Source organism: Orbicella franksi, chromosome 4 (genome assembly GCF_964199315.1).
Source record: "Orbicella franksi chromosome 4, jaOrbFran1.1, whole genome shotgun sequence".
Lineage (NCBI taxonomy): Eukaryota > Metazoa > Cnidaria > Anthozoa > Scleractinia > Merulinidae > Orbicella > Orbicella franksi.
The window spans coordinates 33,816,478-33,840,252 of record NC_138148.1 but is presented as its reverse complement, the minus strand read 5'-3'; the positions used below and the strand labels follow the sequence as shown (position 1 = coordinate 33,840,252).

The 23,775-nt window shown below is 39.1% G+C and overlaps 2 protein-coding genes across 4 annotated transcripts; one reads left to right on the top strand and one right to left on the bottom strand.

Annotated features, from left to right (window-relative positions):
- LOC145484181 (DNA helicase MCM8-like) lies at nucleotides 1-19,110 on the bottom strand. Of its 3 annotated transcripts, none has more exons than XM_081462813.1 (34): nucleotides 18,891-19,110; nucleotides 18,585-18,620; nucleotides 17,954-18,076; nucleotides 17,414-17,496; nucleotides 16,699-16,759; nucleotides 16,280-16,368; nucleotides 15,932-16,005; nucleotides 15,034-15,089; nucleotides 14,503-14,603; nucleotides 14,021-14,062; nucleotides 13,657-13,742; nucleotides 13,172-13,254; nucleotides 12,362-12,430; nucleotides 11,781-11,917; nucleotides 11,181-11,239; nucleotides 10,640-10,670; nucleotides 10,473-10,535; nucleotides 9,878-9,946; nucleotides 9,558-9,635; nucleotides 8,947-9,019; nucleotides 8,658-8,722; nucleotides 8,133-8,176; nucleotides 7,924-8,010; nucleotides 7,255-7,288; nucleotides 6,725-6,754; nucleotides 6,568-6,623; nucleotides 5,808-5,847; nucleotides 4,231-4,302; nucleotides 3,726-3,776; nucleotides 3,435-3,500; nucleotides 2,310-2,402; nucleotides 1,780-1,941; nucleotides 717-806; nucleotides 1-475 (listed from the first exon to the last, which is right to left on the bottom strand). In XM_081462813.1, exons 1-34 carry the CDS (start codon nucleotides 18,979-18,981, stop codon nucleotides 359-361), a joined length of 2,511 nt encoding a protein of 836 aa, XP_081318939.1. In that variant the 5' UTR covers nucleotides 18,982-19,110; the 3' UTR covers nucleotides 1-358. The 3 variants fall into 3 exon arrangements, with proteins under 3 accessions (XP_081318939.1, XP_081318940.1, XP_081318941.1); XM_081462814.1 differs by having other exon boundaries at nucleotides 17,414-17,484; XM_081462815.1 differs by lacking the exon at nucleotides 18,585-18,620.
- Nucleotides 19,111-19,201: 91 nt separating this feature from the next.
- On the top strand, nucleotides 19,202-22,790 carry LOC145484180 (translin-associated protein X-like). Its single transcript, XM_081462812.1, has one exon. It carries the CDS (start codon nucleotides 19,202-19,204, stop codon nucleotides 20,006-20,008), a length of 807 nt encoding a protein of 268 aa, XP_081318938.1. The 3' UTR covers nucleotides 20,009-22,790.
- The last annotated feature ends 985 nt before the right edge of the window (nucleotides 22,791-23,775 follow it).

The following is a 23,775-nucleotide window of genomic DNA, read 5'->3' as shown; positions in this document are numbered from 1 at the left end:
AGTGAGAAAATAGTACAGAATAAACACCACTTTAATCGTTGACAAGTATCTTGTCTCCTATACAGAGCCTCTAAAATTGAAACAAAACCATTTAGTGGCTTCATATTGAAGCAAAATGTTGCTAGTTCATGTCTATGCGACCTGTCTGATGGCAAAATCAAGTTGCTCTCTGTTTTTCAGGATTCTTTCCGAGATTAGTTAAGTTTCGGCAAGCTTGACTGGCGTTCAGGAATTGAGTACGTAAAAGTTAATATGGCGGACTGATGTTTTTGGCGGAAAGAATGCCGAAAAACAGAGAGCTACTTCAGGTTTTGAAGATGAGAGGTTAAAGTTTCAGAGTGGCCACTTTACTCCGAAATTACAAGCAGCTTGAGGTCTGAAGTTGGTAGACTCTAGGCCCCTTCTTCAATAGAAAACCTTGATTATTCAGAGCGTAAACGAAGTCATCGAAGCTGCGAATCTGCAGTCGTAGGTCCTATAAAGAAAAATAATTTAACCGGTTTAATCTCTCATGTTTGTGCATGAAACCCTAGTGTGTGACCATTTAAATGTAAGCTTTTGAGCAGTACTTTCATGTGGTACTGTTTATTATGCTGTACAAAGTGATTCTAACTTTTTAAAAGTCTGTGGATGAAACCCTTGTGTGCAACCATTTAAATGTAAGTTACTGAGTAGTACTTTCATGAGGTACAGTTTACTATGGTTCTAACAGATACCTTCGCTATTCTTCTCATTTGTTCAACAGTGAAAAGAGAATTGTATTCTCTTTCTGATATGCGACTCAGCTCAGCAACAAAGCGTTTGGACTGGAAGAAAGAAATAACAGAAATAAATCACTTAAACTGCAGCTTTAAGACCAAAATGACCTCACCTTTGCAGAAGGTACATAAAATTACGGCACTTTTAAAATTCCCAAAAGATTGGAAATCGAAAATAGTTGGCCAAACTTATGATATTCGATTACTCGCTAGGATCAATCCGTTCCCGCTTTTTCACAACCTCCGAAGAAGGTAGAAAAATAAAAGGAAGGTGACCAAAGGCCAATGGTATAAACATTTAACCTGTGTGCTTTCTGCAAGTGACGATTTTTAACATAGTAATGTTTCAAAGTGAAAGTGGAGAATGATCATCGCAGTAAATTTTCCAATTTAAGCAATTGGAAAGAAGAAGCCTGAAAAAATCAGGGCTTCAACGGGATTCGAACCCGTGACCTCCGCGATACCGGTGCGATGCTCTACCAACTGTTCTATGAAGCCATACATTGGGAGCGAGGTCAATTAATTGAGTTCATATCTTCCCGTGAGGAGTGAAATGATGTGAAGTATATATGAAATAATTCATATATGAACTGCGGTTGTAGATGAAAGTGAAGAATGATCATCGCAGTAAATTTTCCAATTTAAGCAATTGGAAAGAAGAAGCCTGAAAAAATCAGGGCTTCAACGGGATTCGAACCCGTGACCTCCGCGATACCGGTGCGATGCTCTACCAACTGAGCAATGAAGTCACACATTGGGAGCAAGGTCAATTAACTCAATTAATTAATTAATTGACCTCGCTCCCAATGTGAGGCTTCATAGCTCAGTTGGTAAAGCATTGAATTATTTCATATATACTTCACATCATAGTAATGTTTCCTAACTCGCTTATTGCGGACGTCGACAAGTGTATATTTAACCTGTATCGGACTCCAACTCATCTGAGGTCTTATGCGCTACTCGGCGCGCTGAGTTAGCTAACACACTAAAAACACATCTCTCTTTGCTGTGAGAGTCTCACCTGTGCTCTGGAACTCATTCCTGATCCGTGTTGTGACCGCTGAAAATCTAGGTTCCCGAAATCGTCGCTGAATGTGTCCAACAGACTGTACTTCATTATCTCCACCACATCTTGAGCATCCTGTTGGCTGGCTTTCTCGCGCATCTCCAGTCGTGCTCGAGCCTTCAGGAACACATAAAACAATCAAAATGAGAATGCTTTCAGTATTTAATTGATATTATTATCATTATTATTGTTATTGTTGTTGTTGTTGTTGTTGTTGTTGTTGTTGTTGAAACTTTAACTAAGTAGCAGGATGAAATAAAGACAAAGAAATCTACGCATTTTAACATTAGATATCCACACCGCCGACACTGTTATGTCTTCCTAAGTTTAAACTTACTGAATTATTACTACAATGAGAATAGGGGACCTCTGGAAAGCGTATGCTTGGGACTTACCGAACGTTTATGATCGGGACGTCCCGAAAGTGTATGATCGGGACAGCCCGAAAGCGTTTAATCATTAAAAAGAGAGTTGAGGAGTTGTACCTGAGTGAGTCTTATGAGTGACTCCAGTTGTCGGGTTGTGATAGGAGTACTGTCAGCGCAGTGGTGCTGGCGTCTCAAGTCTAGGTAAAAATTCTGTCAACAAACCATAGGTTAATCAGATGTCATCAGTTTAAACCCACATAGAATGCAGGCATTAGTTTGTATGCACGCAAACACAAGAATAACCCCCGAATAGCAGGAAAACTAACACAATCCCCGTCGTGGTTGTCCATCGCATCGTATTTTATCCACATTCGCTCTAACGTACTTGTCACATATAAGATGGCATTCACTCATGGCATGTTTTTAGTCCGAATACAGCACAAACCTTAAGACGCGTCATTCTGGAGAGCACGTCGACCTACAATCATATGTGAGTAGGATCTCGCAGCTTTTCCTCTCCAATCCATAGCTTTACGACCCCTTAATACTTTAGCGTACAACATGTTTTGTATAATTACATGTAACACGAGAATAAACCATTTTGGCATTCTTGTTACTGGACTGGACCTAGTTACAACTGAGGCTAATGCAGCCAGTCTTTTCAAAGTCTTTTCAAATGCAAAGGATTTCAATCTCTTTTTAATTATATCCCCCCGCATGAGCCTCCATTACAAGCTAGTTCCAGTCCAATCCTGAGAAAGCGAACATGGCATATTACCAGTACATTTTTAACATTTTCTTCATAGAATGCTTCAGTTCGTGTGGCAGTAAAGTCATCTCACGTATTCAGCTCTTTCCCCGCTTACGGGACTGAGATTCAACCCGAAAAAGTCCATTCTGATGATGTAGCTGTAATGATCCACGTAGCGTTTTACTGCGCACAGAAATTCAAAACAAATGGCTGGCGTGACTATCTGAAGATTAACATCATCGAATGAAATTTTCCGTGTAGAGTCTTGACGTCTCTTGGGCGGGAAAAATTGACACAAGAGCAACATCGACAGAAAAGGTAGTTATTCACAGCGTTAGACAAGTCAAGAGGGAACGTCTTTAACTGTCGTTTCCCTTGCAAAGACCTCGCTGCACTCGGTCGGCACGTTATTGACTTTAATCCATAGATATTCCAGCCCCACAACCAAGTCAGTAAGCGCGTGCTTTACTAGTATCGAGTCAACATCTCACCTGCAATACTTCTGCTGCCGCGGGTGTAAGCTTGGGATTGACGTAAGTCCTGGCGTAGCCGACGTACTAAAAAACAATTCACCGTCAAAACAGAATTGTATTTTTGTGCAATTAGTTTTAGTAATTGGACCGAGTGGAGTTCAATTCAGGGAGTAATCGCGCGAGTAATTTCATAATCGGACGAGGGCGAAGTGCGAAGCTGATTTGAAAACTTTGTAAATTACAATGAAAACAGGTTTGCGTTGATTTTGAATAAAAGGCTTAGCCTGAAAAATCGAGCATTTTTTTTACCTTGCGCAGAAGAGGCCCGGGAATAGCATCAAACTCTTCATTTCGACCTATCTGTGAACAAAAAGAACCGTGTTATTTCACATAGGCCGTGAAATTATTATAAGTCAAATTCAGAGCGCATGTGAAGTGTTTTCCGAAGTTTTCTATGTTCTATTTACCAGAGAGAAGGTGGTGTTCTATGTTCTCTAGAAAGCAATGCACGCTTGAGGCCTACACTGACAAACTGCTAGTGGACGCACAAACGGAACGTGAGTGCGGTCAGCAGTTTTCCTAGACCTTAAAAGTGCATTAATTACATCTGAGAAGGGGCGGTGATTGCGCGGGCAACACAACATCCGGGACATACATATATCCTATAATTTCCAACCGTGCATCGATTAAAAAAAAATACACGCTCAACTCTAACAATAATTAATAGGATATACAGCAGCTATACTCTGCACCATAATAAGACAATGATACTGTATGGTAACGAAAATAATCACTTCAGGAGCAGTGAGTTCACCTTAAGGCGTTCAGAGAGAGGTTTGTCAGCTTCCCACTGTCTTCTCATCTCATCCTCGTCACTGTTACCCTCCTGCATCAGTAAGAAGGCAAAAGAAATAAACACAGAATTAACCTGGTGAGACTCCAGACAGAGAACACGTTGTAAACTCACCTAACGAACTAGAAATCTTGTAGTCCTGCCCATTATTTTCTAAGATTTTGAGTAGGTCTTTTCAAGTGAATAACCAATTTGATCTAAGCATTTTGTCTCGTCTTGTTCGTGATGACTGATCAGTGATGTTTCAATTGTTTGGCAGTCAAGACTAGTGTTTTCCGATCCTTGAAACTGATTGGTCAGTTAATTGCTTTCATGTCATTAGCTGGAAGACTAATGCTGATGAAAAGCCTTGCCCCTGGGACCCGGTCGCTCGAAACACGATGAGGCTAATGCAGGATTAAACATGAATTTTGATATCTGTTTTACAACTTTCTCAGTGAGGTGTCCTGTTTATATTTTCTGTCCTCCAGTTTTCACGTCTACTTATCTCAAAATGCACAAAACATTAGCAATTGGAAACAATTTTATACGAGAGCCTTGAACTTAAAACCTCAAGGATCTCCTAATCTTGTGTTAGCGTTAATAAGCTTTCATACCGGCCCGGATGTTAGTTGCGTATCAGTCCAGATGACGCTTGTATCGAACATCGAATCTTACAGGGACTATCACAATATCGGCTAAAACTTAAGAAAAGTTATAAAGAGACACGAGAAAGTCAAAAAGGCAACTGAGTAAACATCTCGGCAAGTAAACATGACGGACAGTTGCTGAATGAAATTTTCATTCATTCGAAAGACATCACTCCAAGTCCAGGATATTTGAGAGGATGGAGAATTCTCAAAATGACTGCTGTCGCCCTTGAACCAAAAATCTTTTCAAGAACTCGAATTCAACGCATTTAAGATTAGTAAACAGAGTGGTTTTGATCGCCAGCAGGTCAGATCGATCGACCGCAATTTATTTTTCTTCAAACTAAAGTTACTCATTTTTAGACGATGATGACAACTATGAATGAAATCAACAACGATAAAACAAAGGTACCAGATGAACTTATTTTTCGTGGTGTTTCGCTTGTTTTTGTTACTGCCGAAGAGTAAATTGATTCACAATCGATGAAAACATGTAAGCTTATTATTAAAACTGCGTCTGCATACGTGTATGCAAACGAACAATTGCGTCTGTGTTTTTATATTATACTCCGTTATTTTGTAGTCCTTGATATTGACCTCTGAAAATTATACTACAACAATTATTCGCCGCAGGCTCACTGAACATTGGTGAATACCCACGTCGACTTCGTCTCGGTGAATACTCACCAATGTTCACTTCGCCTTCGGCGAATAATTGTTAAGTAAAAGTGTTAATTGTAATGCTCAGAAATCATCCTTCATTAAATGTGTGGTTGCGATGTTGCCAATAAAAGACTGCTAGCTGTTCAGCCAATTTGAAATTTAGAACTCGATTTTGACAAAATTAAACACAATTACTTAAAATGCTATCCCCTTAAAATTACTTGTGTATCAAAATGATGTTCCTACCTCTCTTGAGCGCCGTCTTGCAGTGGCTATCCCAAATGCACTGGAAATAAGGGTATATTGTGAAATATTAGAATTGTAATCTCTTTCTGATAACAACACAAAAAGGATGAATGAGAAAGAGATATCCTTTCGCACCACTGACACAAACGAAGCCTACGTAGCAGGTGTAAAAAGGGGGACGGGGGGTGGGAGGGAGAGCGGGGATGGGGGAGGGAGTGTGGTGTGCGTTTTTCTCCTCCCTACCCCTTCCCCGTTTACGCCTGCAACGCAGGCTAGTACAAGAGGAACCTTGTGACCTCTGCTGCCACGTTGAATATCTCAGCAGAAGTGATGTATTTGAATTCATCAGAAGCCTTGGTTTCGCAGAAATTAAGGAGACGCTTTATCGACGACACTGACATTAGCGATAGTTGGAGATTCACGTTAATTTTAAAAGAGATCAACACCAAAAGATGCTGTGTTTAAGAACAGAGTGGTTAGTTCCTTGCCTTTCGCTGACCGCTTTCAGATCAAAAATTGAGGAAATTGGTAGCTCATTGTCCCGGATATTCTCACGACTAGATTTTCATTGATATATTACTTGCCTTAACTCAATTTGAAATATCAACGTAATGATACGGTGACGACTGCAAAATTATCAATGGCAAATTCGCATTAAACCAGCGTAATGCCAAATATAATGGCACATTGCCATTTTGATGATAGGCACCTAACAATAAATGGGCTGGAACCCTATTCATTGGTACGTTCAAAAGCTTACCTCTTTTTCCCAGAGTGTAACGCCATGACATGTTCAGACAACATACAATCCATTTCCTGCCATAAAAAGAAGAATATCACAACATTATGAGGCCTGAAAGAAACGTCTTTTAGAAACTCTACGTTGTTTTAAAACACACGTTTTAAACTTTAGTTACCTCGTCTGGCTTGTCCAACAAAATAAAAACCTAAAAATATTAAACAAAATGACAAATGTAAAGTTTGAATCTATGTTATTGAAGCCTAAGGTTTCGTTAGCCCGGTCAGTTTATTTTTTAAAATACATTTGCTACAAATAAATATGGTATCACTCAATCAATCAATTGATCAATCACGTGTGATGTAAGAAGAGAAATGTACTATAAGTTAAGTCCTATACAAATAGTTTGTCTTTAAATTAATGTTATTTAGTTTACAAAAAATTGATGTATCACTTATTTGCCCGCGTATCGTCTATTAGCTAAGACGTTCGGTCAATATTGTTAAAAAGTTATTACAAAATACGCCTTCAAATCTAAAAAAGGAGATAAAACTATAAAAACCCACAAAAAAATTAAACTTTTAAATCACTAAATATCACTATATTTACACTAAGCTTAAGCGAGACTTAACTAACAATTAAAGAAATGAATAAAAAGTAAATATGGCAGATCAGAATGGTCAAGTGTTAAAGATTTACTAAACTTACAAGGTCAAAGCGTGATAACAAAGCACTGCCCATCCTAACGAGATTCAAGAAAAAAAAACAATTCAAGTTGTTCAAGTTAGAGGTTAGCTTCTGGCCAGTTCAACGACCAGCTTAGCATCCCCGGGGAATCACATTTGAAAAGGTCCGCGATGCTCGTCGTCTCGATTAGTAGGGTATTCAGAACGAAACGGCACTAATTTTAGCCGTTAAGGTATCTTTTAGGGGTGCACTCGAAGAAACAATAATAAGCGAAGTCATGTCTGTTTTAAAGCGGCATCTGTTAGGAGTCAAATAAAGCTTGAGCCGCGCCCAAATTGGTCTCCTCTAGGAGATTAATTCAAATTTTCCAACAAGCATCCCCGACCTTTTCACATGGGAGTTCCTCCAGGGGCCGGGGGGTGGGGAGGAAGAGGGTTAGCACACCACTTGCTATTAACCATTTACCAAATGGTCCCAGCCACTCACAAGGAACTTCCACCACAAGGATCACCTTCAACGTTACAGCTTGCAACTGGTACACTGCTGCATGGAGAGTTGCAACAAAACTGGTCTTCAACACAGATTGCCTACGATCCCCTGCGATCCCTTGGGTGTCCTTGATTGTGGTGATAATCAACTTACTTGATCGAGCAATATCCTGAGAAATTTGTAAGTATACGTTCAACTTACTTGAGGTTCTCAGATACAGTTTTTGCTTTGTTGTAATGGCCTCCCACAGGATTAGCAGCGGCCAGGATCGATGTCCTTGCTGGTAAACTGAATGGAGTTGTTCATATGCATTTATATATATAAAAAAAAAAACATTTATTGAGCACATCCCTAAAATTTGAATTGTACAAAGGGAAAACCTATCAGCAAAAGCAAGCACTTCTACTCACCTGCAAACGATGCCAGCTTTTGCAATACTGATACTTTGTTGTTCCTAACAAAATGTTAAATTTATCAAAATGATTAAAAACTTTTCTTAAAACAAAAATGCCTTACATTGCAAGAGATGCCCAATGTCATGCAATTTCAGAGACCAAAAGAAGTTTGAGCGGCACAGCCAAGCTCAGTGTCAAGTATTTGTGAGAAAACTGCTTAAAGGGGCTACGTCACCGTTTACTTATCTTAAAACGTTTAGTCTAAATTTTTCAAAGTACTAGCTTGTAATCTGTGTTAATCTTCTCCATCCTTAACCATCCTTGTTCCTTCATGGATTATTCTTTGGTGTTTTCCTATCTTATGCTTAGTTAACTACTATTTTGAAGTTTCCTTCAATTTAAAAGTAATTTTGTCTGAGCTCCTTGAAGGATGATCCTTAGCCCCAGTTTCCATACCATGAATAAAGACTGTGGTTGCGGTTGATGTCGCAGTTGCAGAGCTAGCCATGTAATAAAAGATATTAGTGATGTTAACCTTACCATGGCTTCCAACAAAGCTTGATGCTGACTTCCCATTTTGTCAAATTCATCAATGCAACAACACCCTAGTACGCAGAAATACCCCGTGAAAAAAAGACCCAGAATAATGTTGTTATTGTGTGCTAATGTGATGGTGTCATTCTACAGCTCATGCAACTAATAATCATCTAAAATCATAGCTTCTCAAACATCATTGGCTCACAAAACGTGCAGAGAGTTAGACAAATATTTGAGATTATAGACCTGCAATACGTACAGAGAGTCAACATAATTTTCAAGCAGTTCATACCTTGGTCTCCTAAGACAAGTGCTCCAGCTTCTAATGAGTAGTCTCCTGAGGAACTTTCTTTAGATAATGTTACCTACATATAAAATAAGACAAATGCACCAATGTCTGCACATAAAGGCCAGCATTAGTTTCCTGATGAGTGGTCCCACCTACCTCATGTGCATTGCATCTGTTCACAATCTAAGACTTTACTAAGTGCTACAGTATTAAGAACACTTCTCTTACATCAAACTCCTTACAGATAAATCATCTCCTTTACAAGGTATAATGTTCTAAGAAAGCCTTGTCAGACAGTGTTCGGGACTATACCAACAAACTTACAATTACCCTTAAAATAATCAGGGACAAGGGAAGAATATTTAAATGATTTCTTTTGTTTTATTCCCCTCCTTTCAGCCTCGGCACCATATTTGAGAATTTTAATGTGTCAAAACTGGCCCCTAATGAGGTTTTTGTCTTCCACCCTCACACTTCAAGGTGTACAAACTACCTACTTTAAAGGACAAACAAACCAGTTTTCTTAATAATAAAATAACTAACGAATAAAATTATTTGTCTCACAACCCAAATTTTACACCCCAAACAACAACAAAATTCAGGCTTTTATTTACCGTAAGTCCAGAAGTTGATGTTGCATTTCCACAAACATACACACCTCTAGGAGCAATGTTAGATACTGCCTGAAGCATCTGCATTCAAAAGAAATGAAACAACTTAGCTCTGAGGTTTTAATGGTTGATAACTATTTTCTAAAAACGGTTGCTCAAGGAATTATACATGCTACAGTTAGATGGTTCAATTCAATTATAGCTCCATTGTCTACTGAATGACAAAATTTGTGTTAGTACTGTAGATAGTGGTTCAAAACAATGACTGTAACCAACCAAAATTTAGCTAACAAAGGATAATAAAATGATAATATTAATATTACCTGACTTTTCCCTAATCCTGGATCACCCACAACCAGTATGTGTGGATTGCCTCGGATTGGAATACGATTCTATGGAAACACAAGAATGAGGTTTAATTCTAAACAGGTGGATGTTAATATGAATCCTGTTCTAAAAGCATCATCTATAAAAATTGGCCAAGGCCATAGTCAGCTTTGACCGACTAACTGACTGACCGACTGATCGACTGACCGACTGACTGACTGACCAACTCACCGACTGACCGACTCACTGGCTGACCGATAGACCAACTCACCATTGACCAACTCACCGGCTGAAAGTCTGAACAGCTGACTAGCTGACTGCCTGACTGACTGACTGACTGACCTGACTGACTAGCTGACCAACTGACCAGCTGACCAACTGAGTGACTGCATGAACGAGTGCTTCACAAAATATGCATCTTACCGAATTTTAATCAAATTTGACGGATGACATGCCACTATCTCCATTTTTCACAATACTCTCTTTGAGTCTCAATTTCTTTTGCAGTTAGGGTGAAAAAGTCTTGGGCTAGCAGAAAAGATTCTGCTGGTCTTGTTGTCTTAAATTAATTGACTATAGCCAAACCTGTACCTTATCATTTAAGTATCTCTGAGTTCCTCCAAACAGCCCTAAAACCAGGCCTGCTTTCACCATCTAACAATGAGGAGCACAATATGCATAATGTAAGAAAAAAGAAATGGCAAGTTCATCATGAAGCCAATCTTCTGAATATGATGCCGTTTACAACTCAGTATTACCTCGTGACCATAGATGGAAGGACATAGAGATCTATAAAATAATATTTAAAGTGGTTAATAAAAAATATTGAAACAAGGGAATTAAAATCTACTATAATAGTCCACTCCTGTTTGACTTCACACGTAAGTCTCTAAATAAGTTTACTCATCACACTTGAGCTCCACATTCCAAGTGGTATCATATCCCTCCTTGTCTGAAAATCAGTGCAAGTGAGGTGAATAAATGCCCAGTTCCTAAGCTATTAATAAAGAGTACAGGTGCAAATCTACAATAAATGGTGATCAATTTTCAAATGCCAAACACCAATGGTGCAAGCTTCTAGACGGCCTTCCCCAGGAAATTTTTTGGATTTTAATCTCCAAGTCCCCTTTCTTGGGTTTCTGAGTTATTCTGAAAAATCTGACTGCTTTCCATAAAACCATGGAATCCGTTATTGATCCACTCCTGGATAAGATATGGAAAATGCAGTAAACAATTTACATGAATGCAACAAACAATTTAGTCTCTCTTGTAGCTAAACATTGTACATGTAAGTCCTACCCAACTATTAGTCGGAACAGGTTGCTCTGTGCCTGAATTTCTTGAATGGCATACAGTTCCTATAAAATGCAAAGCATATATTTAAAAATTAAGGCGTAGCATTAAACAGACATAACTAATGCATTTAGGTTGGCATGATCAGCTTTATCCAAATGACAGAAAAACAATATTATAGGCTGCCGGTGCAATAGTTGTAATTTGAATACTATGCTCACATGTTACACTGTTTCATCCACAGAGTGGCACAAACCTTAGAACTACCTTTTACATTACTGTACAGCACTGTAGCTGATGCAGTATCATGCCAGGCAGGCTGGGTGCAGTGCTCAGAGTGCTTGTCTTACACATGCATCAAAGAGGCCTTAGGGTTCAATTTTGAGCCTGGTCTCGGTTTAAAGTTAAATTTGTACTTTATGGTTATCTTCCATGTTCTGAAGGTTTTACCACTGGTTCTCTGAGTTGCGTTGTCAGTTGAAAACTTTTATTATTTGTGCTAGTACCATAACTAGGGGTGATTTGATTAGATTTGATACTTAATGTTCCAAGAGATGAGTTAAAACAATAAGAGGATGTAAAAATTCAGTTACATGAAATGTGTACCTTGATTGAAAACTCCATGGCCAGACCACTGGTTTGCTGATCTCCACTGCTGGGTCCTGCACCCTTGTTGTTATTTACTGCATTAGCATGAAGGTACAGCAGGAACATACACTTGTCTTTGTTGTTCTTGTTCCGATCTAAACACACACAGCCATGTTCAACAAAGAAACAAAAGTTTGCAAGCCTGATATATCACAGAAATTATACAGTCAAACTGGATCATGTGCACTATAAAGGCATCCACGGTTCAGTGTCAATTGATACCCTCGATCGACATCTTGAGTGACACTTGAGTGACATCTCAATCGATAATCAGTCTAGAGTTGACTAATTTTTGCAAACACACCATTGATTGTGGATTGCTACATATGAGTTGGTCAACACTCAAGCCGACTATCAACTGACTGTCAATCGAGTGTCAATTGAGTGTCAGTCTAGTGTCGACTGGGTAGCGACTAAGATGTCAATTGAGTGCCGATCAAGATGTTGATCAAGGTGTCAATCAAGGGTTGACTGGGGGTATCAATTGACACTTGACTGGGGATGCCTTCGGTACACATAATCCATCATACTTAACTCACGTTCCTCTGTGCCTGTAACCTTCACAATACCAGTAATGGTGACCATGTCTCCTGGCACACAGCTGTCCACTAAAAAAAATAATACGGGAACAGTTAATGCCTTGTGTTTTTTGAGTTAACTTTTAATTTTTGACAACCATGGAAGGGAAACATCATTGACAGTATTAGACTGATGCTGTTCTAAATTGCAAGGTGTAGGATTGCCTGAGGAATGCAAGACTTTACACCAATATCAGTGTGTGAAGAAAGTCCTGTCCAATAGCCCAATGCTTCTGGATTTTCCAGTTAGGCTAGAAATTAGATTCTGTCTGCCACTTGGCCATGAAGTGTTTTGGTAAAATGTTTGAGGAAATTCAAATTACAGATTGGAGTACGAGTTTTAAGTTAGTACATCATGATAGTTGGCCCTTGCCTGATGGACAATCATGAAAATGTGTTGTAATCTAGCATGGCTCTCGTGTAATTTTACCAAGGAGTAAAACAGTAGTACTGCCTCAGTTTAATTGTTTGCTACTTTATATTATTTTAGTCAGGTAGCAGTGTTCCAGATAAGTAGGGGGTCTCAGGTCAAAAACCCTACAAGGTCAGCTAAATGACCCAACAAATGAATTGAAAATTTACAATGAATTGCTAGGAGCAGTGGGAATAGACCCATTGGAATTCCTTGTTGGGAACCTGCATTGAAAACCTATCTGGAACCCTGGGTAGGTTTGTTTCAGTTATTATTCTTAATGGAGACATTTCACTAAGGGTTAGTTCATGTAGTTCATGATCAGTTACATTTAATTATATTAAATCTAGTCATAGTACCTAGATCAGCTGTCAGTTCGCACTCCACGGTTCTAGGGATTCTTCCAGATTCTCTCTGATCATCATCCATGATTTCCTGAACTCTGTGGGCAGAACAAACCATTCAATGAGATTGTCACACTGAAGACATGAAAGGCAGATGATCTTATTTCAGATATTAAAACCAAGAGAAAAACTTTCCAGTTAATTAAAAGATATAATTATGTTACAACTATATTTAAGAAATGGCTCTTTACTAACATGCATATGTATCACAAAAAGCAGGCTTGATTATAACAGGGGCTTCACCAAGGGCCAGGCACTGGGCAAATTGATCGGCTGTGAGGATGATTTGGCCTCTTTTACCAAGTTTGACCATCCAGAGGAAGCTTACCTTATAAAGACGTTCAGGTCAAAAAGGTTTGCCTGCATGTCTGTGAAAGCAAGTTACCTTCCTCATGAAAACATTAATGAAACCCCTTACATTATAAAGAACTGTCACTAACCTGACAGTTTGCCAATCAATAGTCTCTGTCATTGGTGAACTTCTTTCAGGAGTGAAGGATCTGCCACGACAATCCACAGAGGAACACTATATAGTGACAAGCCAAATTGAAAGGGAGTTTTATAATTCATTTTGCAATGGAGACTTTGTATAAACAATTAAGAATAACAATTAGTGATAATCATTTTGAATGACGTTTCAATGACACATTAATCATTTTCAAATTCGTAAAAGTACATGTACAAGTCAGATTCACACGCATTTTTATATAAGAACTCATAAGAATATCTCACTTTTAGTTTTACAAATTAAAATGAAATGAATCCTGCAGGTGCCCGACAGTGTCATTATATAAAATTACATACCTTAGATGGGATTGAGTATTTGCCATCAGTGAGATGGATTACCTAAAAAGAAACAAATGTCCCTTGAAAAACGAGACATGCATGTACATAGAGCAGCATAAAGTTCAAGGGAAAGAGGAAAGAAGGGAGATAGCCTGCAAAAGAGTGAAGGAGGGGGAGGAAGGGAGGCAGGGAGGGAGAAAGAAAAGGTGTTAGACAGACCTGTAAAGAAAGAGGAAAGGGGGGAAGTAGGGAGTGGGTGAGGGAAGAAGAGAGGGAAGTTGCAAGAGATAGAGAGAAGAAAGGAGGGAGGGAGGGAGGATTCAGGAAGTGGGGTTAGGGGAGAGGGAGGTAAACAGGTATAAGGGAGGGAGAGAAAACAGAAGAGCTGTGGGGACCTGGATGGAGAAAGGTAGACAATGAGGCAGGGAGAAGAGGAGAGAAAAGGGGGTTGAGAGAAGAAAAGCAGGCAAGCAACAGGCAAACATGCCACTTATGCTCACCTGTGTTTCACTGCACAGGTTACATGAGAAGGCCATCTTTTTAACCAGAGGTTTTACATTACTCACTCTAATCACTGTCCCATGGATTGCCACAAATTTACCTGACATAATTAAATACACACACATTTAAAAGTTTTTGAAGATAATGAACAATAAACTGCATGATTAAATAATAGAGCAGTGGAACCCCATCTTTTGGCCACCACATCATTACTACCAAATGAATTGGTGAGGCTCCTAGCTATTGACCCACTGGGATCACTTCCTGACACCACCCCTGTACAGTTTGCTTGGAACTTTAACATGTACTTGTCTAAACTATTACAGCTACATTTCGGGGAGGGTGGGGCAGTTCCTTTCTTTCTGCTGTGTTTGTTGTTGTCCTATATATATAGCTGCTTTCTATGCTAGCATGCTACATGGTTGAATTATTATAGGACTAAAGCAGCGATGTTCCATAATTCCACAAAATGTGAAATGTGTGGCATACTAAAAACTACACTCAACACTTTTTCATCTTCTTTTACCCACCAAAATAGTTGGACTTGAGGCTTTTCAGTGGAGTGATGGGCTCAAAGTTTGTTATTCTGGGAACAAATCGCAAAAAAATTTTCATCAGTATTCTACAATTAAAATTATCACAGATACAGGAAGATGTGAACAGATCTATTTGATCTACACTTTCAAAATACACCACATTCTTGTACAGTGTACTCATTATAAACTGGTCAGAGGTTCATTAGTAATCATATATATTAAGTGATACACCACTTGGTTACCAAACAAATGTAGTTTACAAGCGCATACTCTTGTGCGACCAGATCCACAATACGTTTATTTAGAGAAGCAGGCACATTGAAGCCTGGGGATGAAGGTGAAGGGTGGGGGGGGGGGGGGGGGAGGAAAGTATCTTGTATCCCACGTATGTTTTTAATGATTAAAATGTTATAATTATTATTATTAGTAAATTATCATTGAAAAAGCAAAGGAATGCTAAAACAGTTCCCAAATTAAAGAACACCATCATTGGATCATTTCTCAGCACCCCTGACAATATTGAGCTTTTTAGCACCCCTCCCCCCTCCCCCCCCCCCACCCCCCACTTAAAATGTACACTCTGTTATTCCTGAGAAGCATTCAATTACCAAAGACTACAGTGTAACTACACACAAGTACTGTACAATATACATGTAGCTGTGCGAAGGCAAGGGTATTAAGAAAGAGGCTGATTTTCTCCTAAGTACTCAAATTCCACATCATAAGATATCCTCTATCATCAAAGCCTCAGAAAGAGGGACAGAGCTTTTCATAACAATCCATAGCAAAACATTGGCAGTTTACATGATTACAGGTACTCTGTCCAGCCTCAGTGGCTGGGTCCTATTTGCCATGATTCAAAACGTGAAACTTGTAGGCTGTGTGTACCTACCTGGCTTGTATGTATGGTAAATCAATTACAGGTGCACCTTGTTGGCTGTCTACCGTCTCTGCAGTCCACAGAACCTTTAACATAATGAATCAGAAATCATAAATATAATTAATTTTTTTCACTCATTTCCTCTGAACTTGAAATTTCCTTGCCCCTGAGCACTGGGCTCAATTAGAACAACTTGCAAAATATTTACATGATACATGTCAGATAATCAAAGAAGATGTAAACTATTTAATATGTTAGTTGTTGTTTATCTCCAGTGGCATTCAAAGATTTGTTCATATTATTGGTAAGATTCATCCATGACAGCTAGCCTAAAAAATTATTATCTTAAATACAAAATACCTGGGATACTGCCAGACCAATACTTTGCAGAACAACTGTTGGCTGATCTTTCAAATCTCCAGCCAGTGATGGGAAATCCTCAGCAAGCTCTACATGTACAGTTCAAATAACAGCCATGTTAAACTAAGTCAGTAGGAATGAGCAAATAACTCATAAGATACATGACACTATGCAATAAATTAAATATGAGGATCAAAAGGCTCTTGAAAGTGTCAAATACTTGCTTGTAAACTAAACGTTTTGGGCCTAGCCCTTCTTAAGTTGACTTGCTGGAACTCAGGCATACAAGCACATGTCAATACCTTATTGAGGGCAAGTCCAAAATAAATTATTAATAATTTACAGCACACTTCTCGACAAGGCCAAATAGAAATACATGTATTGGGATTTATAATGATATTTATGACAAATGCAGATACCTGGGTCAGAAATGAGGTCCATGTAATCAAACACCACAGCTCCTTTGTTTTCAATCTCATCCTGGAAATAGACAATCAATAACCACGTAAAAACCGAGAGTGAGGTCTTAATGGCAAAATCTCAAACAGAGACCTTGCCATACAGTTGAGCTTTGAGATTTTCCCATGAAGACCAAATGTTTGAGGCTAATAAGTTGTTCATTATATGGCTTTTTGCTTTGTCTTTGCAAGCCTGTAATCAGCCCGTGGGCATTACGGGAGAATAATGCCATATAATTAACCAATCAGAGCACACATAAGGTTGGCTACAAACACAAGCTATATAATAATTTAAAAATAATGTAAGTAATTAAAATTTTCTTCTGCCTATTTGTGCTCTCTAGGATCCAGTTCTAAATACATCAACAGAGATGTTTTCTGAAACACACACCCTGAACACATCTTGGAATACTGCATGACTCCAGCCTTCTCAAAATCAGTCGGTTCCTCTGGAGGTTTGATCGTCTACCAGTCACAAAATAAATTATGATAATAATGAAACTCATGCCATGGCATCCTTGAGCATCAAAATTTCAAAATTTTTTCCAGGGAGGGATACCCTGAAACCCTGCTACAGGACCGCACCCTAAGGACACTTGAAAGCGTGCCTTTGGAACCCAAACCCCCTCCAACTTTCATATAATATGCTGTAGGAAAACATTTTGAGAGTGTATACCTTTGAGAGTTGGGCTGCATGTGATTCCACAAACTTTGTAATGGCCTGAACTTTAGTTCCAAGAGATGACTCTGGATTATAAACTGCACATAAAAATGAATGAATTACTGGATCAGTAAAGCTATTTGGGGAGAAGCAGTCGGGCCTGATGGTTTGTGTGCTCAACTCCAGATCAAGTGGTCGGGTTTGAGCCCTGGCTGAGGTTAATGTGTTGTGTACTTGAGCAGTGGAAGTAGCCATGCAATGGACTTGCAGCTCATCTAGGGGGGTGTCAGAAGTAGAAGTACTTTTTGTCACTTCATACTACAGAAACCAGAGATAGGCATCAGACCGATGTGCAAGTACCATAATCACCTAGGTATCCATTTCATACCACAACAAATTTTCTGTTTGGTTTACAAAGCCAGTTAATGGTGTTCTGCGACAAGCCTGTAGTCTATGGCATGCTCCTTATCTATCAATTTATTTATTTCAACACCAGGTCACTTGTTTGTTTCTGGATTCAGATTAAGTTAGGGCAGTTAGACAAAGTTAACTTACCACTGTCAGGAAAGTACAAATTCCATGTTTTGTAAGGACAAGGCGTCAAGCTTGTCTGCACCTGCTGAGGTCTCTGATGCTGTACTTGAGGTCTTGAACTGCTTTGGTTTGATCCCCTTTGACCTAAAATATGTATGTTATTAACCAAGTGTGAGAAATATGTACTGAGAAAATATTTAATCCAGCATCAGTCAAAGAGAGTAATCTCGAACACCAGCCAGGAAAAAATGATAAATTTATGCATCTTCAGAATAGGACCAGTAAGACCGTTTTGACATTTTTGTCCATCATCCCCCCTTCCCCCCCACCCCTCCTGACTCCTAGCTAGAACCCCATTTAAAGGGCTGATTCTAGGGCTGTCCTTAAGGGCTGTAACCTGTAACACCTATTATGGCTGAATGTGCTTGAAGGGCCCTTGATGTTACAGACAAAATTGAGCTTTGTTGACACAATTCACCCACAAAGTAACAAGTTTGTTACGGGTGTGAAGATCAAGGCTACAGGTGACTCAAAACTTAATGACAACCCTGCATTCATTTTAACTGAACCTTAGTAAAAATAGAAATTCATTACGTTACATTTAACATATGGGCAGCCCTGGGATAGGAAAGTCGGAGTACAGTTTTCTTACCAGGATGTTGTGAATTTGCAGTATTCCCTCCTTGACCTGTGAAATGATAAAACAGCTGTTGAACTCACAGAAGTCATATCGGGAGTCATATAAGCTTAAGTTTACCTTTAAGCTTATACATTAAATTCAATTAACCGACTAGGGCCTTAATTAACTAGAAGATAAACCACGTAAAATCTTTATCGTACAAACACTTGACAGAAACCTTTCCATCTTTCCTATTTTTTAAGACGACAGTATTAGTTTTCCACAAAGAATTCGATAGTGCATCGTTCAAGTCAAAACTAAAAGCTTCTTTGCTCATACCTCTTCCAGCCTGGCTGTTACCTCTTCTCTGTCCGCGGAATCTTTGTCCTCTCCCTCTCAAAATATTACCTCTTGCTCTCCCATAACTCATCTTTCTCAAAGAAGAAACATTTCCTCATGCATCTAACCAATACATGGAATTTCACGCCAATAGTAATGTGTAAATTTCCGTCGACAAACACTTCAAATCTGCCGCCATTTTCATCCAAGGGCAGTAAGCCGCAATTCTAAGACCACGTTTGATTGGTTTAATTCATTGAGAGATAGAACCAATCATTGGTGTTGATCTAACTTGTCAAAAAAACTTTAATATGGCGGCCGTCGGAAAGCAGCGGCGAGGCGAAAAGCGAAGTCGAAAACAAGCCAGTGAAAGCAATTTTCCTAAAACGCAAATTGATGAGAACTCTCCAATCATAAAATCATTCAGGAAGCACCAACAAGAGCTCGACTCGCGGCACGATAAGCACGAGCGTTTGGTCAAATGTAGCAGGGATGTGACCATAGCAAGCAAGAGGATTATCTTCCTTCTCCAAAGAGCCGGTGGCGCTGATGACCAAGAACCCATCTTAAAAGAAGCTGACGAAAAGTTCCTGGAAGTCAAAGAACTCTTGAAGACGATAGCCTCGGAGTTGGGTGGAGAAGATTCATATTTATTCTCCAGAGCGTATTCTCCTGGTTTACAAGAGTACATCGAAGCATTGTCTCTTTCCCATTTCCTGAAGAACAAGACTCTCATTTCGTACGAGCAAGTTAAAGCGACGTTTGAATTTTCAAAGGAGGGAGGGAAAGATCTAGAGTTAAACCCGTTTGACTACATCCTTGGAGTCGCAGATTTAACAGGCGAGCTGATGCGTTTATGCATAAACAGTGCTGCAAACGGAGACAAAGAAACCCCTTTCGAAGTTTGTCGCTTTCTGCGTGATATTCACGATGCTTTCTTGTCGTTTGGTAACGTTTCCAGGGATGTGTCGTCAAAACTGAGAGTGTTAAAAGCGAGTATGAACAAGGTGGAAGTTGCCTGTTACACCTTGAAAGTTCGGGGCTCGGAAATTCCCCAATTTGCGCTGGCTGAAGCGTTAAACACAGATATTATCAGTACTCAAGACAGGGATAATTAACTTTTAGAGGCAATACGCGACCAATTTGGTGTTATACTGTTCAGAAAAGATAAATGGAAAATTAAAAATATACGTTTTTGTTATTTCTTTTTGTGATAGCTTTTTGTTTATTTGTGATAAGAGTGGATGAAGGGAGTTTTTAAATCCCCTTCAATTCCTCACCGGTCATTTTTAGATCAATCCCGGCAGGAAGAAGGGTGAAGAAATAGACAATCTTGCGCTTGAATGGGGATTGAAGGGACGTGTCGACTCATCCGAAGTAACTCGTTTTCGGGAGATCGACAAATTTTCGTTCGCAATGTAAAGAAATTGCCGGAAATCAGAAAGCTCGAAAAACTTCCAACGAAATATAGATAATATATCCATTTCGATATAGGCTGCGAATAATTTAATTTCAAAAATTTGGGTTATACGTTGCCTACCTCTGAAGGACAGTTGTTTTTCTTTTTGCTTCAATTTTGTTTTGTTTTGTTTCTTCACACTTAAACAAAGCATTGCCATATATAAGTTCACAAACGTAGCAGGGGTGGAAATTTTGCACAGTCTTGTTATCTATCAAAGTGACTTGTAAGAATAAAAGCCAATGGTTTCATTTGTTCTTTTATTTATCTCTCAAGCTCCGTTTTACACAAATGCATTTTAATATGTATTATTTGTACCGGCAAAGAAAAGTTACTCAATACTGTCATCTTCTTGAGGTATAGGAACAATGAAGGTTGTTAGGCAGTCCGTAGTGATACGTGCAATTCTTCATGTCAACTGTTGTTTTTCTAAAAACGGCATTTTCCATTTTCGTTTTAGATTTCCTACTTTAGCTTCCATTGAACTAAACTCTCTCTGTTTGTCGTCTTGTTTGGCTGTTTCGGTCCCAGTTCTCAGAAATGACGCAAAATCTCTCTTCCTTCTACAGTTAGGAGATGTAATACATTTCTGGAAATATTCAGCGCAACTCATACAACTTTTAAATCCCTCACAGCCGCGTATACACGCTTCCCTTTGACTGTTGCAATCACAAGGGTTGTGTTCGGCATGAGGCTTCTCCATCATGGACCCCAGGAGAATAACAATTAAGAGATGTACGGAAACCGAATGCATCTGAAATGTGATAACAGAAAAATTACGCTAAATGCAAATGTGGATAGGGACCAGACTCGTACCCAGTAGCTATTCACGTGGATTGGATACCAGAGTGGATTAAGGCGCACAGGGTGTCATGTCTATCTAATCGCCCACTTGCCATGCAGTTGCGGGCAGTCTTTTAAACCCGAACGGGGGACTCCCATTTGAAAAAGTCGGGGGTGCTTGTCGGAAAATTTGAATTTAACCTCTAAAGGAGACCTTTGGGGCGCGGCTCGAGCTTTATTTGAGCCCTAAAAGATACCACTTGAAACGAAATATTAATAGGCTTGATTACTAGCCGCTGTACGGGAAAGGAGTTCGGGCTAGTAAACCGGACTCGAAAGAGCGGCGGGAATCGAGCCTAAAATCGGAAATGACGGCGCTTTAAATTGTTATCTCTGTGAGTGCACCATAAAAGATACTATGACAGCTTACAGAATAGTTGCTTTTGTTCAGAGACCGAAATTTTTTATTTATACCCCTAAGCGTGACGACGAGCTTCCTCGCTCTTTTCATAGGGGAGTTCCCCCCTGGGGGTGGAGGGGGCAGATTTTAAATCAGCTTGCGGTCTCGAGGGCAAAGTATTAGTTGCCTTAACTGACTGAATGTCATGCATTCTTTTTTTGCCTCATTTTTGAAGACTTGTTGGTAGATAGAAACTGCCTCTCCTAGTTAACAATTTTCCTCATTTGTAACCGTGAACCTGTTTGCTAGGCAATGTGTAAAAAATGTAGAGAGAATTCAAACAAAGATCACTCCTCGGCAGCCTCGCTGACTCTAGAACCTGACGCTCAGAGAATTCCGGCCGCGACCACCTCTCGTAAGCGACCATCTCCACTCAGCGACCAGTTTTCCAAAATACCAGAAGCTTTCGAGTCAAATCACTATATTTGGAACCTCTTGTTAGCGAGAACCTCTCGTAAGCGACCGCGACCACTTTTAGAGCCAAAAGTTTGACATTTTCTTTTGTTTTCAACCTCCCGTAAGCGACCACTTGACAGATAATAGAACGAAAATTGGATAATAAGGTGTTGTAACAATAGCGCAGTACTGAATAGTACAAGACGTTGATATTTCTCAATGGCAAGCACAGTATTTTTTTCTCGAAATTGACTTTTAACATCAATAAAACATTTAAAACATCTCAGCAGTTACCATATGCTAATGAGGCAATATTTTGACCTAATATGGTCTTAGCTCTCTTAAGCGACCACCTCCTATAAGCGCTTACGGGAGGCTGGACTGTATTTTGAACCTTGCGCGGGCCCTGGGGAGAGGGCAAAACGAGCAAGAAGAACCGGTGTCTTCAGTTATAAAAAAGTATATAATACAAAATAAACAGCAAAAATGTTGCTGTACAATGTATTTCCATATTTAATTTACCAGCGTATCCTGTTCCAAATGAAAACAAAGAGATTAAAACCTAGAAAGTCAATTAATTCACAGCCGGCCCGTGTTCAAGTGTCAACAAGAGATTTTTTCCCCGACATTTAGTGTATACTGTTTATTAACAGCCCGGTTTCAAGCAATGAAGTCGGGACATGACAACTACCAACGGATATAAACTTTCTAATGACTTCCTTTTCCGTCATTTTCTCACTAACGTGTGCTCAAAATTTTTCATCAAGATTTTTCATCGATTATTGCAATTTTTTTCTTCTAATGTTTCTTCCCCTGAGCTGCATCAGTCATCGCAACCGTTGTGATTTGCTGGAACGCAACCGTTCTTTTCATATTTCAACAATATTGTGCCATTTTGGCTGGGCTAAATTTTTCACTCGTGTAGCTGCAATTCTGAAGGGTTTGTAATTTCTGCTAACCGGACCAACAATCAAATAATTTGCCGTCAAACTATATATACTGAACGAAAGTGGCGTTTTGCTTGGAAAAATCATAAAGATCGTGTTACTAAAAGCCCATTGTTCAAGGATTAATAAACATTTCAGAAACTTTCCTAAATTGGTTTCTATAAATATTACTGATTTTCAAAAAGTAATTGAAACCAGTCTGAAGTCGTTAATCCAAAAGCATTTTGAGTAAATGCAATCGTTTCTTTGTATTAATTACCCAATATATATATTTTTCTCATGATATTCCGGATATTCTGCCAGCGTATCATCGGCCAACGAGACTTGAGGGTTTTATTGACAATGTTTTAGATCACGTTTCTACACGTTACACTTAAAGGTTTTCGGCAATTTTTTTTTTATTTAAATAAACTTCGTTTTGCTAAGAATTCAAACAGAAACTATATCGCTTTTTTGATTGTTAAAGTGCCAGATAATCCTTGTCATTTTTAATAATTTATTGCGTTGAAGTAGTTTCTTTTTAGTATTTTTTATTTATAACGGAAACAAGAAAAATGATGCAATTAAAAAATAGTTTCTAGTTAAATTCTGTAGGCGTTGTTCCCAATACGCGTGCCGAATTTTACCGAAAATTAACTTTTAAGTTACTGCAAAGTATTTACTTTTTAATACTGTTTAATCGAATTTGAGGAAAAGTTGTGGCTCGATCTCTGAAATGATTGAGTACTGCTAACTCCGATTTATCTATGTTCAACACTCGGCCTATCTTTAGAATGGCTGGCCGAAATTTACAAATAAACTGATTGAAGAAACCTAAGTTCTGACACAAGCAAAAGAAAC

Bases quoted from the DNA above. Each gene is read 5' to 3' on its own strand.
- LOC145484181 (XM_081462813.1), bottom strand. From the start codon at position 18,981: ATGAGTTATGGGAGAGCAAGAGGTAATATTTTGAGAGGGAGAGGACAA. The intron at 18,621-18,890 runs GTATGAGCAAAG...ATCATTTCACAG, and splicing joins TAACAGCCAGGCTGGAAGAG to GTCAAGGAGGGAATACTGCA. The intron at 4,303-5,807 runs GTAGGAACATCA...TTACTGATGCAG, and splicing joins CAAGACGGCGCTCAAGAGAG to GAGGGTAACAGTGACGAGGA.
- LOC145484180 (XM_081462812.1), top strand. From the start codon at position 19,202: ATGGCGGCCGTCGGAAAGCAGCGGCGAGGCGAAAAGCGAAGTCGAAAA.